Genomic DNA, 21,172 nt, shown 5'->3' on the forward strand with positions numbered 1-21,172 from the left:
CTGCAGCCGGTGTACTCTCTGAACGTGTATTTAGCACGGCAGGAGGCGTCATTACAGACAGACGCAGCCGCCTGTCCACAGCCAACGTGGACAAGCTGACGGTCATTAAAATGTACCAGGCCTGGATCCCTCAGGAGATGTCTGTACCTTGTGCAGAATAGACAGTTCTAACAGCCTCAACCATCCATCCTTGTACTCAAGTCAAGTGCACTTATTCCTTTTTATATATATATATTTTTTTATATGTCCCAATATTTTGGGGGATACCCCTATGTAAAAATGCAAAATAACACACATCTGTGTTGGCTACCTATTCCTCCTTTGCCGCCGCTTCCACCTAGACCGCCACGTGAGCCTACACGGCCACATCCACCCATTCACCGCCTCCTCAACCTCTTCCTCCTACATCATTCCTATTTTTTTTCTTTTTAAGGTCTTTTATGTTTTTTTAATTCATTTCCCTATCCACATTTGTTTGCAGAGCATTTGCCATGCTCTTAAGCACATTTTGCAGCCCTCTGCTATTTTAGAGCTATTTTAGTGGCCAAAAGTTCGGGTCCCCATTGACTTCAATGGGGTTCGGGGTCAAGTTCGGTCCCGAACCCGAACTTTTTTTTCAAGTTCGGCCGAACCTGCCGAACCCGAACATCCAGGTGTCCGCTCAACTCTACTGATGACTAATCCTCAGCATAGGTCTTCAGTATCTGATTGGTGGGGGTCCGACACCCGGGACCCCCGACGATCAGCTGTTTGAGAAGGCACCAGTGCTTGCAGTAGTGCTGCGGCCTTCTCTCTTCTTTTCCTAGGCCAGTGACGTCACGTTCATCGGTCACTTGGTTTAGGTGCAGCTCAGCTCCATAGAGGTGAATGAGGCTGAGTGCAATATCAAGCACGGCCACTATACAATGTACGGCACTGTGCTTGGTGAGCAGAGAGAGAGCCTCGGCGCTTACAGGAGCAAAGGTGCCTTCTCAAAACAGTTGATCTGTGGGGGTCCTGGGTGTCGCACCTCCACAGACCAGAGGGTACTGGGTGTGTATAGTTATGTTTTGGGTGGCATTCGAGGTGTGGTGTGGTATCTCCTATCTATCTATCTATCTATCTATCTATCTATCTATCTATCTATCTATCTATCTATCTATCTATCTGTCTGTAGTGCCCTAGAGTAGGGGTACTTTAAAGTCTGGACAGCAACACGTGGTGACACCTCAATGGTGTGCGGGGGTCCCACCATAGCGTTGGGGCCACCCCAAACCCGGCCACTGCATATCTATCTATCCATCCAGCACGTAAGGGTGATGGCACACAGTGCAGTTCTGACATGCAGTTAGGATGCAGTTTTTTATTGTAGCGAGGTGAAAATACTTAAATTATTCCAACAATGCAGAACTCCAGGGTTTAACTGCTGCTAAACTGAAAACTGCATCCTCACTGCATGTCAGAACTGCACTGTGTGTCCGCACCCTAAGGAATCCTAGTCCTGAGGGCTCCACAATTATCCCACAACCAGCAGGAAAATGAAAAGGCCACAGCAGTGGCCCAGGGTGATGAGACAAACATAATGGTCTAAGCGGAAGGAGTAAGGAACAGTCCTATGTAACACCACAGATAACACAGTGATAACTCTCTGAGTACAGATAATGTAGTAGATGTCACCTGCAGTCCCATGTAACACCACAGATAACAAAGTGATAACTCTCTGAGTACAGATCATGTAGTAGATGTCACCTGCAGTCCTATGTAACACCACAGATAACACAGTGATAACTCTCTGAGTACAGATAATGCAGTAGATGTCACCTGCAGTCCTATGTAACACCACATATAACACAGTGATAACTCTCTGAGTACAGATAATGTAGTAGATGTTTCCTGAGGTCCTATGTAACACTATAGATACTGACAATGTAGTAGATGTCACCTGCAGTCCTATGTAACACCACAGATTACACAGTGATAACTCTTTGAGTACAGATAATGTAATAGATGTCACCTGCAGTCCTATGTAACACCAGAGATAACATGGTGATTACTGTCTGAGTACAGATAATGTAATAGATGTCACCTGCAGTCCTATGTAACAGCACAGATAACACAGTGATAACTCTCTGAGTACAGATAATGTAGTAGATGTTTCCTGCAGTCCTATGTAACACTATAGATTCTGACAATGTAGTAGATGTTTCCTGCAGTCCTATGAAACACTATAGATACTGACAATGTAGTAGATGTTACCTGCAGTCCTATGTAACACCACAGATAACAGTGATAACTCTCTGAGTACAGATAATGTAGTAGATGTCACCTGCAGTCCTATGTAACACTACAGATAACACAGTGATTACTGTCTGAGTACAGATAATGTAGTAGATGTCACCTGCAGTCCTATGTAACACCACAGATAACACAGTGATAACTCTCTGAGTACAGATAATGTAGTAGATGTCACCTGCAGTCCTATGTAACACCACAGATAACACAGTAATAACTCTCTGAGTACAGATAATGTAGTAGATGTCACCTGCAGTCCTATGTAACACCACAGATCACACAGTGATTACTGTCTGAGTACAGATAATGCAGTAGATGTCACCTGCAGTCCTATGTAACACCACAGATAACACAGTGATAACTCTCTGAGTACAGATAATGTAATAGATGTCACCTGCAGTCCTATGTAACACCAGAGATGACACAGTGATAACTGTCTGAGTACAGATAATGTAATAGATGTCACCTGCAGTCCTATGTAACACCACAGATAACACAGTGATAACTCTCTGAGTACAGATAATGTAGTAGATGTTTCCTGCAGTCCTATGTAACACTATACTGACAATGTAGTAGATGTTTCCTGCAGTCCTATACTGACAATGTAGTAGATGTTTCCTGCAGTCCTATGTAACACTATAGATACTGACAATGTAGTAGATGTTACCTGCAGTCCTATGTAACACCACAGATAACAGTTATAACTCTCTGAGTACAGATAATGTAGTAGATGTCACCTGCAGTCCTATGTAACACCACAGATAACAGTTATAACTCTCTGAGTACAGATAATTTAGTAGATGTCACCTGCAGTCCTATGTAACACCACAGATAACACAGTGATAACTCTCTGAGTACAGATAATGTAGTAGATGTCACCTGCAGTCCTATGTAACACCACAGATAACACAGTGATAACTCTCTGAGTACAGATAATGCAGTAGATGTCACCTGAAGTCCTATGTAACACCACAGATAACACAGTGATAACTCTCTGAGTACAGATAATGTAATAGATGTCACCTGCAGTCCTATGTAACACCAGAGATGACACAGTGATAACTGTCTGAGTACAGATAATGTAATAGATGTCACCTGCAGTCCTATGTAACACCACAGATAACACAGTGATAACTCTCTGAGTACAGATAATGTAGTAGATGTTTCCTGCAGTCCTATGTAACACTATAGATACTGACAATGTAGTAGATGTTTCCTGCAGTCCTATACTGACAATGTAGTAGATGTTTCCTGCAGTCCTATGTAACACCACAGATAACAGTTATAACTCTCTGAGTACAGATAATGCAGTAGATGTCACCTGCAGTCCTATGTAACACCACAGATAACACAGTGATAACTCTCTGAGTACAGATAATGTAATAGATGTCACCTGCAGTCCTATGTAACACCAGAGATGACACAGTGATAACTGTCTGAGTACAGATAATGTAATAGATGTCACCTGCAGTCCTATGTAACACCAGAGATGACACAGTGATAACTGTCTGAGTACAGATAATGTAATAGATGTCACCTGCAGTCCTATGTAACACCACAGATAACACAGTGATAACTCTCTGAGTACAGATAATGTAGTAGATGTTTCCTGCAGTCCTATGTAACACTATACTGACAATGTAGTAGATGTTTCCTGCAGTCCTATACTGACAATGTAGTAGATGTTTCCTGCAGTCCTATGTAACACTATAGATACTGACAATGTAGTAGATGTTACCTGCAGTCCTATGTAACACCACAGATAACAGTTATAACTCTCTGAGTACAGATAATTTAGTAGATGTCACCTGCAGTCCTATGTAACACCACAGATAACACAGTGATAACTCTCTGAGTACAGATAATGTAGTAGATGTCACCTGCAGTCCTATGTAACACCACAGATAACACAGTGATAACTCTCTGAGTACAGATAATGCAGTAGATGTCACCTGAAGTCCTATGTAACACCACAGATAACACAGTGATAACTCTCTGAGTACAGATAATGTAATAGATGTCACCTGCAGTCCTATGTAACACCAGAGATGACACAGTGATAACTGTCTGAGTACAGATAATGTAATAGATGTCACCTGCAGTCCTATGTAACACCACAGATAACACAGTGATAACTCTCTGAGTACAGATAATGTAGTAGATGTTTCCTGCAGTCCTATGTAACACTATAGATACTGACAATGTGGTAGATGTTTCCTGCAGTCCTATACTGACAATGTAGTAGATGTTTCCTGCAGTCCTATGTAACACCACAGATAACAGTTATAACTCTCTGAGTACAGATAATGCAGTAGATGTCACCTGCAGTCCTATGTAACACCACAGATAACACAGTGATAACTCTCTGAGTACAGATAATGTAATAGATGTCACCTGCAGTCCTATGTAACACCAGAGATGACACAGTGATAACTGTCTGAGTACAGATAATGTAATAGATGTCACCTGCAGTCCTATGTAACACCACAGATAACACAGTGATAACTCTCTGAGTACAGATAATGTAGTAGATGTTTCCTGCAGTCCTATGTAACACTATACTGACAATGTAGTAGATGTTTCCTGCAGTCCTATACTGACAATGTAGTAGATGTTTCCTGCAGTCCTATGTAACACTATAGATACTGACAATGTAGTAGATGTTACCTGCAGTCCTATGTAACACCACAGATAACAGTTATAACTCTCTGAGTACAGATAATGTAGTAGATGTCACCTGCAGTCCTATGTAACACCACAGATAACAGTTATAACTCTCTGAGTACAGATAATGTAGTAGATGTCACCTGCAGTCCTATGTAACACCACAGATAACACAGTGATAACTCTCTGAGTACAGATAATGTAGTAGATGTCACCTGCAGTCCTATGTAACACCACAGATAACACAGTGATAACTCTCTGAGTACAGATAATGCAGTAGATGTCACCTGAAGTCCTATGTAACACCACAGATAACACAGTGATAACTCTCTGAGTACAGATAATGTAATTGATGTCACCTGCAGTCCTATGTAACACCAGAGATGACACAGTGATAACTGTCTGAGTACAGATAATGTAATAGATGTCACCTGCAGTCCTATGTAACACCACAGATAACACAGTGATAACTCTCTGAGTACAGATAATGTAGTAGATGTTTCCTGCAGTCCTATGTAACACTATAGATACTGACAATGTAGTAGATGTTTCCTGCAGTCCTATACTGACAATGTAGTAGATGTTTCCTGCAGTCCTATGTAACACCACAGATAACAGTTATAACTCTCTGAGTACAGATAATGTACTAAATGTCACCTGCAGTCCTATGTAACACCACAGATAACACAGGGCTAACTCTCTGAGTACAGATAATGTAGTAGATGTCACCTGCAGTCCTATGTAACACCACAGATAACAGTTATAACTCTCTGAGTACAGATAATGTAGTAGATGTCACCTGCAGTCCTATGTAACACCACAGATAACACAGTGATAACTCTCTGAGTACAGATAATGTAGTAGATGTCCCCTGCAGTCCTATGTAACACACCATTATGTCACAGTGAATTTCACATTCTGAGCTCTGCTACATCTGTAATTCTTTATTACTGGTTTTGTCTCCCAGTTCTCCCCTCACACTGGGAAACATTTCATTCCAGCCTATAATCACTACCTTCTGCCGCTCCCCCTCCCCCACCCCCTGAGGAGATATTCCCTGGGAAGAAGCTTTAGTATAAGTCCCAGTAGAGGAAGTGTAATTTCTTTTGATCCTGGGGCCCCTGAGCTGGGCCCTCCCAGTCTGCAGATCAGATGAGCACAGTCCTGACAGACTTTGTAGACACCTCTGACCGTTCAGTCTTCTCCCATTCATTGCATTTATTCCTTTCTGTCCCGGGTCCCCCAGACCTGGATGTGTCACCTTGGGGTCCTCCTACCTGCTTTTTCTCCAGGGTAGTTTAGGGTAACGTTATCTCCTGCTTCATCACTGGGAGAGCCTTCCAGATCTTGCAGGATTGCCCCTTATGATCCTTCACTTCCAAAATGGATCCAGTGATCCCCTAATTCCATCTGACAGGATGAGATCCTTCTGTGCAATGTTCCTGCTGCTGCTGTTCCTTCTGTCATATGTCCACAGTGATTCTGTGGCCACTCCCCAGGACAAGATTCCATTAGAATCCCAAGGATCTACTATCAAGGTGGAGACTCTCACAGGATCTCACAGACCGGAGGGGGCTGAGCTGGGGTCTGCAGGACCTCTGACCCACCATGGTATCCAGGAGCAGGTCATTCGGTCCACCAGCCAACCATCCACACGAGAGAGAGGATCCTTGAGGACAACTGGGGCTGACATCACCACTGATGGTTCTACAGATGGACGGCCGGTGAGTGCAGGGTCATTTCTGGGGGGGGGGTCATACAGTAAATTAATCACTTAGGGTTGCCGACTAGTTGCCAAGTCTGGTCCTACCCTTACATGGGGTAATGATTGCCACCTGACCAGATGTACCACCTCACACTGAGTCGTCTTGTACCCTCGCTCTCCCCTCGTTAAGACCCACATCCTCAGTCTCTTCCTGTCAGTCTTCCTGCCAGAAGCAGTTGTCTACCAACCACTCAGATCAACCTGCCAGTCTCTGCTTCCTGACATCCCCATTGACACCCCAATCTCCTCATCTGCCCCTAAGTTTTCATCTATAACCTCCTCTCTAGACCTTTCACATCTTAGGCTACTTTCACACTTGCGTTCAGAGCGGATCCGTCTGATGTTTCATCAGACGGATCCGCTCCGATAATGCAGACGTTCGCATCCGTTCAGAACGGATGCGTCTGCATTAAAACTTAGAAAATTTTCTAAGTGTGAAAGTTGCCTGAGCGGATCCGTCCAGACTTTACATTGAAAGTCAATGGGGGACGGATCCGCTTGAAGATTGAGCCATATGGTGTCATCTTCAAGCGGATCCGTCCCTATTGACTTACATTGTAAGTCTGGACGGATCCGCTCGCCTCCGCACGGCCAGGCTGCAAGCAGCGTTCAGGTGTCCGCTCACTGAGCGGAGCGGAGGCTGAACGCTGGCAGGCGGATGCATTCTCAGTGGATCCGCCTCCACTGAGAATGTGCAGCGTACTCAAGTTAGGTTTAGAAATGTTCCTGGGTGTTGTAGTGCAATAGACACTAACCTGAGACGGCTGACTCTCTGCAAGGGCAGGTGATGATGAAAAATGTTCGTGACGCCAGTGCCAATTAAACGGTGGCACGCCGTTTGCTGATAGCAGGAATAACTGAGGAACCACGTGATGTTAAAGCAGAACTCAAACTTTAGTAGTCATCATATAGGGACATTAACGGAAACGCAGTTCCTTTGCAGACAGTTGATTTTCAATACAGTTGATGCAGGCAATATATGTATAGCAAGGTGACTTCAGAGTGTTAAACACAGGACTTGCAGTACAGGAGCTTGCACTCTATTCCTGACTGATCCTGGAACATAGAAAATCTTCTCCAAGGCCCAATGCCCTAGCTCTGGCTTATATCCTTGGTTTTATCTTTATCAAGTACCTCCTCTGTTATCTTGAGTACCTCTTGCTTTTCTGAGCTTTGCCTCTGTCTCTCTTTCAGCTTCCTCAGGCTCTTTAACGGTGGTGTTCCTGCTTCTGCATAGGTGAACTCAGGAGGGGAACCTTCTCTTTGAATCTGGAACCCGGTTACAGGGACTGCAATACCCTCTCCTGGTCCGCAGGCTTCAGGCCTGGACTTGACCCAGACATAGTCTGATCTCTAACTCAGTCTAAAGTCTCCTTCAACTCCCTCTCCTTTCCCTGACTGGGCCTTATATAAACTAGGGCTCCCTAGCTCCCTCTAGTGACCCAGAGCTGGAATGACACCCCTAGCAGGCCTGTACATGCAAGTTTCACAGCAACAGGGAAATACATAGCATTACAGTTTATAAAGATGACTTATACCAACTTCCCCATAAATAAGGGGGACGACAGCACACAAGTGACCCTTCTGTAGTGACGGGCATTACAGTCCCCGTACACTACATATGCATTGGGGCCAGACGGATGCGTTCGGGGCCGCTCGTGAGCCCCTTCAAACGGTGCGCACGAGCGGACACCCAAACGCTAGTGTGAAAGTAGCCTAAGTGATTCTCTGATGGATATTCACTTGACTTGCTCTTTCCTCGGCTAAACTTCTCTTCTCCTGCTCTCTGACCACAATTTTCTCTCCTTCAGGCCTCATGCACACGACCATTCCGTTGCGGATCCGCAAAACACGGAAGCCGCCCGTGTACCTTCCGCAATTTGGGGAACGGAACAGGCGGACCATTGTAGAAATGCCTATTCTTCTCCGCAAAACGGACAAGAATAGGACATGTTATATTTTTTGCGGGGCTACGTAATAGAGCAATGAATGCAGACAGCACACGGAGTGCTGTCCGCATCTTTTGCAGCCCCCTTCAATTGAATGGGTCTGCATCTGAGCAGCAAAAACTGCGGCTCGGATGCGGACCAGAACAACGGTCGTGTGCATGAGGCCTCACTCTAAAGAATTCTCACCCTTCTCAGGACATCGAAACCCATCATAGAAATCTACACGCCATTAACCCTCAGCATCTTGTGGACCCTCTCCAGTATTCATTGTCCTCAATATCTCTCCTGTCTCGCACCTCCTGCACTCCTGGCACAGACAGTGACATCCCTAGTACATGCCTCAAATGCGATATCTTCAGAGGTGCTCCAGGTGTGCAAACATCTGTAGAAAAAAAAATCACACGTGTCAGCAGATTTCCTCAACTACAACCTATAACTCTGCTGTTCACCATCCAGACAAGTGTATGTCATCTGGCTGATCTTCTCAGACATCTCTGATACCTTCCTCTCCCTCCTCAGTGCAGGTACTGATTATAGACCTCAGAGACCTAGACACTTTACTGCCAATTATGAGGCATGAAAGTATCTCCCAGTCTCCAAGTGTCATTGATCACTTCCCTTCCGCACTTCTTCTGGTTCACACTCATCACAGAAGTCTCCAGACTCCTTTCTTCTTCTTGCCTTTCTACGTGCACTACTGTCCCTATTCCCTCACTCTTCCTCCAATCTCTCTCCCCGGCTCTTACTAATCACCCCAAAAAATGTAATTTCTCTCTTCTGGTATCTTCCCTGTTCTTCCTTGACATTCTGTCATAACCCTGTTACGTATAAGCCACGTCCTGACCGGTCCTGCCTTGTGTTATCGATCTCCTCTTCATCTCTAAACTCCTGGAAAGCCTCGCCTACTCTCACCTCATCTACTATCTATTTTCTTAACTGTGTCCTTGACTCTACACCAAAGTGTCAAATGGCAGCTAAATCTAACAATGACTACTTTTGAATCATTATTTTTGGATCACTTCTATGATTTTCTTCTAGGTTTTTCTGGATTGCTGTTGCTTGTTTGCTGGATATCTACTATTTCTTCTGGATCTCTCCTGATTCTTATAGATCTATCCTTTTTCTTCTGGATCTCACCTGATTCTTATAGATCAGGGATGCTCAACCATTGGCCCTCCAGCTGTTGTAAAACTACAACTCCCACCATGCCCTGCTGCAGGCTGATAGCTGTAGACTGTCTGGGAATGCTAGGAGCTGTAGTTTTGCAACAGCTGGAGGGTCGCAGTTTGAGCATGCCTGTTATAGATCTATCCTTTTTCTTCTGGATCTCTCCTAATTTTTTACTGGATATCTTCTGATACCCTCTGGGTCATTTTAAATTTTTGGGGGATCTCTGTGCAGCATTTGAAAAAGTAAATGTCAGTTTTCTCCATAGTATGGGCAACTCTAAGAAACGTTGTAATATATCTCATAGGATGAAGATGCCACTAAATGCACTGCTCAGATTGATCTTCAGTGAAGGTCTGCCTGCTGACAGAAGGATCAGATTAATTAGATGTCTATGGATCGAGATGGCTGCTTCTTGCAACAGAGAGCGAGGGAGCAGAATCTCCTGCTTATCTACTTCCTGTGTATGGGCAGACATGAAACCAGCTGGTCTCTGTCCACTTGCCATGAAAAATAACTGGCAATTCCAGACACTGGTCAGACATAGCGCTAGTTCTCACACCTGGCGGCTCACTCTAAAAAACTACCTGAACCACCAGTTCACACTGAGGAAAGGTTTTCTTCCTCTCTCTCTGACCGTTCTTTCAGTGTGTCATTCGCTGGTTCTACTTCTTCTCCTTTTCCTTTTGATGTTGGGGTTCCTCCAGGATACATCCTAGGTCCTGAACTCTTCTCTCTCTACACAACCCCGAACGGACACACTATCATCAGACTGTGTCTTCTGTACCATCTCTATGCTGATGACAAACTGTATGACATACACAAGACATACACAGATACATCCACACCACATGCACAGATATATACGCACACTACATACACAACACATACACAGATATATACACACCACATACATACACACAACACACAGATACATAAACACACCACACACATGGATATATAAACACTACATACATACTACATACACAGATATGTACACACCACATAGACAAATAAAAGATAAATACAAACTACATGCATTCTATATATACTTACATATACAGTCCTGATCAAAAGTTTAAGACCACTTGAAAAAGGGCAAAAAATCCTATTTAGCATGGCTGGATCTTAACAAGGTTCCAAGTAGAGCTTCAACATGCAACAAGAAGAAATGGGAGTGAGACAAAACATTTTTTGAGCATTCAATTTAATGAAAACAACGAACAAACTGAAACAGGCTGTTTTTCAGCTGATCAAAAGTTTAGGACCACATGCCTTTAAAAGGCCAAATCTGTGCAAAGATGTGGATTCATTGTCATCTTCTGTCAGGTAGTCACACGTTGTGATGGCAAAGGCAAAAAAACTCTCCCTTTTTGAACATGGTCGGGTTGTTGAACTGCATAAGCAGGGTCTCTCACAGCGCGCCATCGCTGCTGAGGTGGGACGCAGTAAGACAGTCATTTGGAATTTCTTAAATGATCCTGAGGGTTATGGAACAAAAAAGTAAAGAGGAAGACCCCAAAAAAATTCACCAGCACTGAGCCGGAGGATCCAATTGGCTGTCCGTCAAGACACTGGACGATCCTCGACCCAAATTAAGGCCCTTACTGGTGCTGATTGCAGCCCCATAACCATCAGACGGCATCTGAGACTGAAGGGCTTCAAAAACAAAAAATGTCTTCAAAGACCTCGTCTCCTTGAACGCTACAGAACTGCTCGTTTGGACTTTGCAAGAGAGCACCAAACATGGGACATTCAAAGGTGGAAGAAAGCTTTATTCTCTGATGAGAAAAAATTTAACCTTGATGGTCCTGATGGTTTCCAACGTTACTGGCATGACAAGCAGATCCCACCTGAGATGTTTTCTACGCGCCACAGTTGAGGGGGCGCCATAATGGTCTGGGGGTCTTTGTCCTTCAGTGGAACAATGGAGCTTCAGGAAGTGCAGGGGCGTCAAACGGCCGCTGGCTATGTCCAGATGTTGCAGAGAGCATTCCTCATGGCTGAGGGCCCTCGTCTGTGTGGTAACGAGTGGGTTTTTCAACAGGACAACGCTACAGTACACAATGCCCGCAGGACAAGGGACTTCTTCCAGGAGAATAACATCACTTTGGCCCATCCTGCGTGTTCCCCTGATCTAAATCCAATTGAGAACCTTTGGGAATGGATGGCAAGGATAGTTTACAAAAATGGACAACAGTTGATGGCCTTTGTGCAGCCGTCTTCACCACTTGGAGAAATGTTCCCACTCACCTCATGGAAATGCTTGCATCAAGCATGCCGAAACAAATTCTTGAAGTGATCAACAATAACGGCGGAGCTACTCATTACTGAGTTCATGTTTGGACGTTGGATTTCTGTTTTGGGGGGGTTTAGTTTTTTATTTGGAGGTGTGGTCCTAAACTTTGGATCAGCTGAAAAACAGCCTGTTTCAGTTTATTCGTTGTTTTCATTAAATTGAATGCTCAAAAAATGTTTTGTCTCCCTCCCATTTCTTCTTGTTGCATGTTGAAGCTCTACTTGGAACCTTGTTAAGATCCAGCCATGCTACATAGGATTTTTTGCCCTTTTTCAAGTGGTCTTAAACTTTTGATCAGGACTGTACATACTCAGATACATACATGGATATATACACACACACTGCATATGCAGCGGACCGTACCACAGGGGCAGTATGTGAGTGCACGGTGGGCTGATGGGGGTAGTAGTCGTACTCGCGGTTTTACACCTCCCTGCATCGGTGTGCAGTGATGAGGAAGACAGCACTAAATCCTCCGGGGCACTCTCTATTGCAGGGAACACCAGCCAGATGGAAGCTGAGGTGCCCTTGATGGTAATAGGTATGCTTATGGTGCTTTGGTGGCTGGGCCCCTGTGTTGTTCGTGACGCCAGCACTGTTAGGTGCAATTAGAAGATGAAGTGGATTAAATTTCTTTATAAACTCCCAGTACTTTACTGAAGCTGATCCAAAGGTCATCAATGTATGCAAAAGTGATTCACAGCAAGGCGGCTTCTACAGTGATTCAGATTAGTTCCCAGAAGTTGCATAAGGGGCAGTTTTCTATGACAATCAATCTTTCTCCCTTGTTTCTCCAGGCTGGAGGGATGGACTATCTCTGCTGTACTGTATAATCATATACCTCTGTATCCTATCTAGGAATACTATATTCTGACAGATGTCCTTTCTGTCCTTGGTTATGGTGGGCAGCTTGTAGACTAGAATCTCTCCATCTGATGCAAAAGAGACTGGAGCCTAATAAGCGACAGTTACCTTCCTTTGCCAATATTCTCACTCCCTCTCTGGGTTTCCTGGTTCTTCTGTAATCTTTCCCTTCTATGGGCTGGTGCATGGAACTAACTTTGGAGTTTTTATAACTCTCCAAGATGGCGGCTGAGGTGTAGATTTGTCCTCAGACCTCACACACACATTGACCTCCTTCTCCTCTGTACTGTGTGCAGGGCGGAGTCAGCCCTGGGAGGCTGGTTAGAACCTCCCCCTCCCTGTGCAACTTTATTGGAACTCATATACAAGCACAATTTACATGAAACACAATCACAGTATAAAGCAGTGTGTTTCAGGACACTGCACATACACACACACTATGTACACAGATATATACACACCTCATACACTGATACATACACACTATATACACAGATACATGCATACTACATACACAGATACATGCATACTACATACACAGATACATACACACTACATACACAGATACATACACACTACATACACAGATATATACACACCTCATACACTGATACATACACACTACATACACTGATACATACATACTACATGCACAGATACATACATACTACATACACTGATACATACACACTACATACACAGATACATACACACTACATACACTGATACATACATACTACATACACTGATACATACATACTACATGCACAGATACATACATACTACATACACAGATACATACATACTACATACACAGATACATACATACATACTACATGCACAGATACATACATACTACATACACAGATACATACATACTACATACACTGATACATACACACTACATACACAGATACATACACACTACATACACAGATACATGCATACTACATACACAGATACATACACACTACATACACAGATACATACACACTACATACACAGATATATACACACCTCATACACTGATACATACACACTACATACACTGATACATACATACTACATGCACAGATACATACATACTACATACACTGATACATACACACTACATACACAGATACATACACACTACATACACTGATACATACATACTACATACACTGATACATACATACTACATGCACAGATACATACATACTACATACACAGATACATACATACTACATACACAGATACATACATACATACTACATGCACAGATACATACATACTACATACACAGATACATACATACTACATACACTGATACATACACACTACATACACAGATACATACACACTACATACACTGATACATACATACTACATACACTGATACATACATACTACATGCACAGATACATACATACTACATACACAGATACATACATACTACATACACAGATACATACATACTACATACACTGATACATACATACTACATACACTGATACATACATACTACATGCACAGATACATACATACTACATACCCAGATACATACATACTACATGCACAGATACATGCATACTACATACACAGATACATACATACTACATACACAGATCCATACATACTACATACCCAGATACATACATACTACATACCCAGATACATACATACTACATGCACAGATACATGCATACTACATACACAGATACATACATACTACATACACAGATACATACATACTACATACCCAGATACATACATACTACATGCACAGATACATGCATACTACATACACAGATACATACATACTACATACACAGATCCATACATAATACATACCCAGATACATACATACTACATACCCAGATACATACATACTACATGCACAGATACATACATACTACATACACAGATACATACATACTACATACCCAGATACATACATACTACATGCACAGATACATGCATACTACATACACAGATACATGCATACTACATACACTGATACATACATACTACATACACAGATACATACATACTACATGCACAGATACATACATACTACATACACAGATCCATACATACTACATACCCAGATACATACATACTACATGCACAGATACATGCATACTACATACACAGATACATACATACTACATACCCAGATACATACATACTACATGCACAGATGCATGCATACTACATACACAGATCCATACATACTACATACCCAGATACATACATACTACATACCCAGATACATACATACTACATGCACAGATACATACATACTACATACACAGATACATACATACTACATACATACTACATACACAGATACATACATACTACATACATACTACATACACTGATACATACATACTACATGCACAGATACATACACACTACATACACAGATAGATACATACATACTACATACACAGATCCATACATACTACATACCCAGATACATACATACTACATACCCAGATACATACATACTACATGCACAGATACATGCATACTACATACACAGATACATACATACTACATACCCAGATACATACATACTACATGCACAGATACATGCATACTACATACACAGATACATACATACTACATACACAGATCCATACATACTACATACCCAGATACATACATACTACATACCCAGATACATACATACTACATGCACAGATACATGCATACTACATACACAGATACATACATACTACATACACAGATACATACATACTACATACCCAGATACATACATACTACATGCACAGATACATGCATACTACATACACAGATACATACATACTACATACACAGATCCATACATACTACATACCCAGATACATACATACTACATACCCAGATACATACATACTACATGCACAGATACATACATACTACATACACAGATACATACATACTACATACCCAGATACATACATACTACATGCACAGATACATACATACTACATACACAGATACATACATACTACATACACAGATACATACATACTACATACACAGATACATAGATACATACTACATACACAGATACATGCATACTATATACACAGATACATACACAGATACATACATACATACTACATGCACAGATACATGCATACTACATACACAGATACATACATACTACATACACAGATCCATACATACTACATACCCAGATACATACATACTACATACCCAGATACATACATACTACATGCACAGATACATACATACTACATACACAGATACATACATACTACATACCCAGATACATACATACTACATGCACAGATACATACATACTACATACACAGATACATACATACTACATACATACTACATACACAGATACATACATACTACATACACAGATACATAGATACATACTACATACACAGATACATGCATACTATATACACAGATACATACACACTACATGCACAGATACATACATACTACATACACAGATACATACACAGATACATACATACATACATACTACATACACAGATACATGCATACTATATACACAGATACATACACACTACATGCACAGATACATACATACTACATACACAGATACATACACAGATACATACATACATACTACATACACAGATACATACATACTACATACACAGATACATACACAGATACATACTACATACACAGATACATACATACATACTACATACACAGATACATACATACATACTACATACACAGATACATACATACATACTACATACACAGATATATACATACTACATACACATCTGTGGCAGTGGAGCTGACAGAGTGGCCTATGAAGCCAGAGAAATCTGGGTGAGAGCGGGAAAGTCTGGGAAAGCTGGGCTCCCGCTCGGTTCATCAGCCAGGCTGTTAATGAGGGGTAATTAGCATCCAGTGGAGGAGCTCCGGGAGATTTAGGCAGAGCTCTTCAATCATGGCTCCCAGGCTGGGGAGGAAGCAGGCGGTGGCAGGACCCTCCAGTCACATGAGTGGGTGATAGAGCAGGTCCTGCTGCTGAGGGGAACCACTGTGTAGTTAGTGCCCGGACGGACAAGGATTTTTTACTGTTCCCTGTGTCTTACAGTGAACTGACTGCTCTGAAGAAGACAATGAAGCTGCTGTGGACCGTGTGCACCCAGATCTGAGCTGCTGGAGCGGCTTCTTAAGGTGCCAACTGTCTAAGGATACTTTCACACTAGCGTTTTGGCTTTCCATTTGTGAGATCCGTTCTGGGCGCTCAAAAGCGGTCCAAAGCGGATCAGTTTTGCCCTAATGCATTCTGAATGGAAAAGGATCCGCTCAGAATGCCTCAGTTTGCCTCTGATCAGTCTCCATTCCGCTCTGGAGGCCGCCTGCAGCGTTTTGCTGTCTGCCTGACAAAGCGGAGCCAAACGGATCCGTCCTGGCACACAATGTACGTCAATGGGGACGGATCCGTTTTCTCTGACACAATAGAAAACAGATCAGTAATAACTTCAGGTGCACTACTGGGGTTTTCTTAAAGTGCATAATTTTCGTGACGCCAGTTGCAGTGAAGCCCCTTTTAGTAATACTGTAGATGATGGTACCCAGGTGTAGGAATGCCAGAGTGGTATAGGGTAGCCTACATGTCTCTTAATGTCGGTGCACATGTCACAGTGCTCATACCTGGACACGCTGGACCCCAGGCGTGGTCTTCCGGAACCGCAGAAAAGGGATAGTTCATGAAGGGATGACAAAATAAATTGAGTCCAGACTTTGTGATGAAGTTGAAAACGAGATTACTTTAATAAACTATTTGCCAACAGTTTACAGGCTTTGTCTTGGTTTGCAGCAGGCTTTGGCATGAACTGTGGCAGGCAAACTAACTCAACTCTGCTACATCAGTTGCTCTCTGGCTCTGCTGTGCTAACAGGCTGACTGTATAACTTGGCTTTCTCTTTATGCTGCACTTAACCTTCTCTGTAGTCTGGTTTCTAACATTATCCAGGGGAAACTTTCTTCCTGGCTTTCGAGGCTCCAAGCTGTGGACTCCAGATCCAGCTGAGCTGAAGGTGCTCAAGCTGGGCCAGACAGGGCTCGTCCAGCAGGGACAGGCTCCTGCTTCCTTCCCCAAGCAGGGGGTACTGTCCTCCATTCCCCTAGCAGGGGGTAAGTTGAACTGACCTCTAACTAACTAAACTTCTCCTTAGAGGGAGAGAAGAGAATGGAAAGAAGGCTCCATCCTCTGCAAATGTAGCTCTGCCATGCTTGCTGCCACCTGCTGGTGAACCAGGCATATTACACTTGAACAGTTACATAACAAGAAATATGAATACACATTATGCAGGACCTGGAAATAAATACATAGTATGACATGTGGTTAACCGTAGGAGACAGTAGCAAGGTGCAAAGGTGGTAACGGCACTCTGGGGCGTTACAGATCCATCCTATTGACTTTCAATGGTGGTCATGACGGATCCGTCTTGGCTATATAAGACATAATACAGCCGGATCTGTTCATGACAGAAGCATGCGGTTGTATTATTATAACAGTAGCGTTTTTGCAGATCCATGACAGTAGCCTAAGCTAAGAGGGTGACCCCCGAGAGCGAGGAGACCCTGAGGTGTTACAATGTTATATACACAGATAACATACACATACATACTACATACACGTATACAAACAACATATACACTACATACTACATACACACTACATACTACATATACATACTACATACATACTACATATACACTACATACTATATATATACATACTACACACACTACATACTACATACATACTACACACTACATACACACTACATACTACATATACATACACACTACATATACATACTACACACACTACATACTACATACACACTACATACATACTACATACTACATGCACAGATACATAATACACACTACATATACATACTACATACATACTACATACATACTACATGCACAGATACATAATACACACACTACATACTACATACACACTACATACTACATGCACAGATACATAATACATATACATACTACATACACACTACATACTACATGCACAGATACATAATACATATACATACTACATACACACTACATACTACATGCACAGATACATAATACATATACATACACACTACATACTACATGCACAGATACATAATACATATACATACTACATACACACTACATACTACATGCACAGATACATAATACATATACATACACACTACATACTACATACACACTACATACTACATACACACTACATACTACATGCACAGATACATAATACACACACTACATACTACATACTACATATACATACCACATACACACTACATACTACATACTACATGCACAGATACATAATACACACACTACATACTACATATACATACTACATACACACTACATACTACATACACACTACATACTAAATACTACATATACATACTACATACACACTACATACTAAATACACACTACATACTACATGCACAGATACATAATACACACACTACATACTACATACACACTACATACTACATACACACTACATACTACACACTACATACTACATGCACAGATACATAATACACACACTACATACTACATACACACTACATACTACATACACACTACATACTACACACTACATACTACATGCACAGATACATAATACACACACTACATACTACATATACATACTACATACACACTACATACTACATACACACTACATACTAAATACTACATATACATACTACATACACACTACATACTAAATACACACTACATACTACATGCACAGATACATAATACACACACTACATACTACATACACACTACATACTACATACACACTACATACTACACACTACATACTACATGCACAGATACATAATACACACACTACATACTACATACACACTACATACTACATGCACAGATACATAATACATATACATACTACATACACACTACATACTACATGCACAGATACATAATACATATACATACACACTACATACTACATGCACAGATACATAATACATATACATACTACATACACACTACATACTACATGCACAGATACATAATACATATACATACACACTACATACTACATACACACTACATACTACATACACACTACATACTACATGCACAGATACATAATACACACACTACATACTACATACTACATATACATACCACATACACACTACATACTACATACTACATGCACAGATACATAATACACACACTACATACTACATATACATACTACATACACACTACATACTACATACACACTACATACTAAATACTACATATACATACTACATACACACTACATACTAAATACACACTACATACTACATGCACAGATACATAATACACACACTACATACTACATACACACTACATACTACATACACACTACATACTACACACTACATACTACATGCACAGATACATAATACACACACTACATACTACATACACACTACATACTACATACACACTACATACTACACACTACATACTACATGCACAGATACATAATACACACACTACATACTACATACACACTACATACTACATACACACTACATACTACATATACATACTACATACACACTACATACTACATACTACATACACACTACATACTACATGCACAGATACATAATCTACATACTACATACACACTACATACTACATACACACTACATACTACATATACATACTACATACACACTACATACTACATACACATACATACTACATACACACTACATACTACATATACATACTACATACACACTACATACTACATGCACAGATACATAATACACACACTACATACTACATACACACTACATACTACATACACACTACATACTACATATACATACTACATACACACTACATACTACATACACATACATACTACATATACATACTACATACACACTACATACTACATATACATACTACATACACACTACATACTACATGCACAGATACATAATCTACATACTACATACACACTACATACTACATACACACTACATACTACATATACATACTACATACATACTACATACACATACATACTACATACACACTACATACTACATATACATACTACATACACACTACATACTACATGCA

The 21,172-nt window shown here is 41.5% G+C and overlaps 1 protein-coding gene across 1 annotated transcript in view; it reads left to right on the top strand.

Annotated features, from left to right (window-relative positions):
* Positions 1–6,201: 6,201 nt before the first annotated feature.
* Positions 6,202–21,172, top strand: part of LOC121001339 (neurogenic locus notch homolog protein 1-like) — a 77,731-nt gene continuing 62,760 nt past the window's right edge. The window contains exon 1 of the mRNA XM_040432371.1: positions 6,202–6,659. Within this exon, the coding sequence (XP_040288305.1) occupies positions 6,300–6,659 (360 nt within the window). The 5' untranslated portion in view covers positions 6,202–6,299. The remainder of the gene's footprint in view (positions 6,660–21,172) is intronic.

Source organism: Bufo bufo, chromosome 5, assembly GCF_905171765.1.
Source record: "Bufo bufo chromosome 5, aBufBuf1.1, whole genome shotgun sequence".
NCBI classification, from domain to species: Eukaryota; Metazoa; Chordata; class Amphibia; order Anura; family Bufonidae; genus Bufo; species Bufo bufo.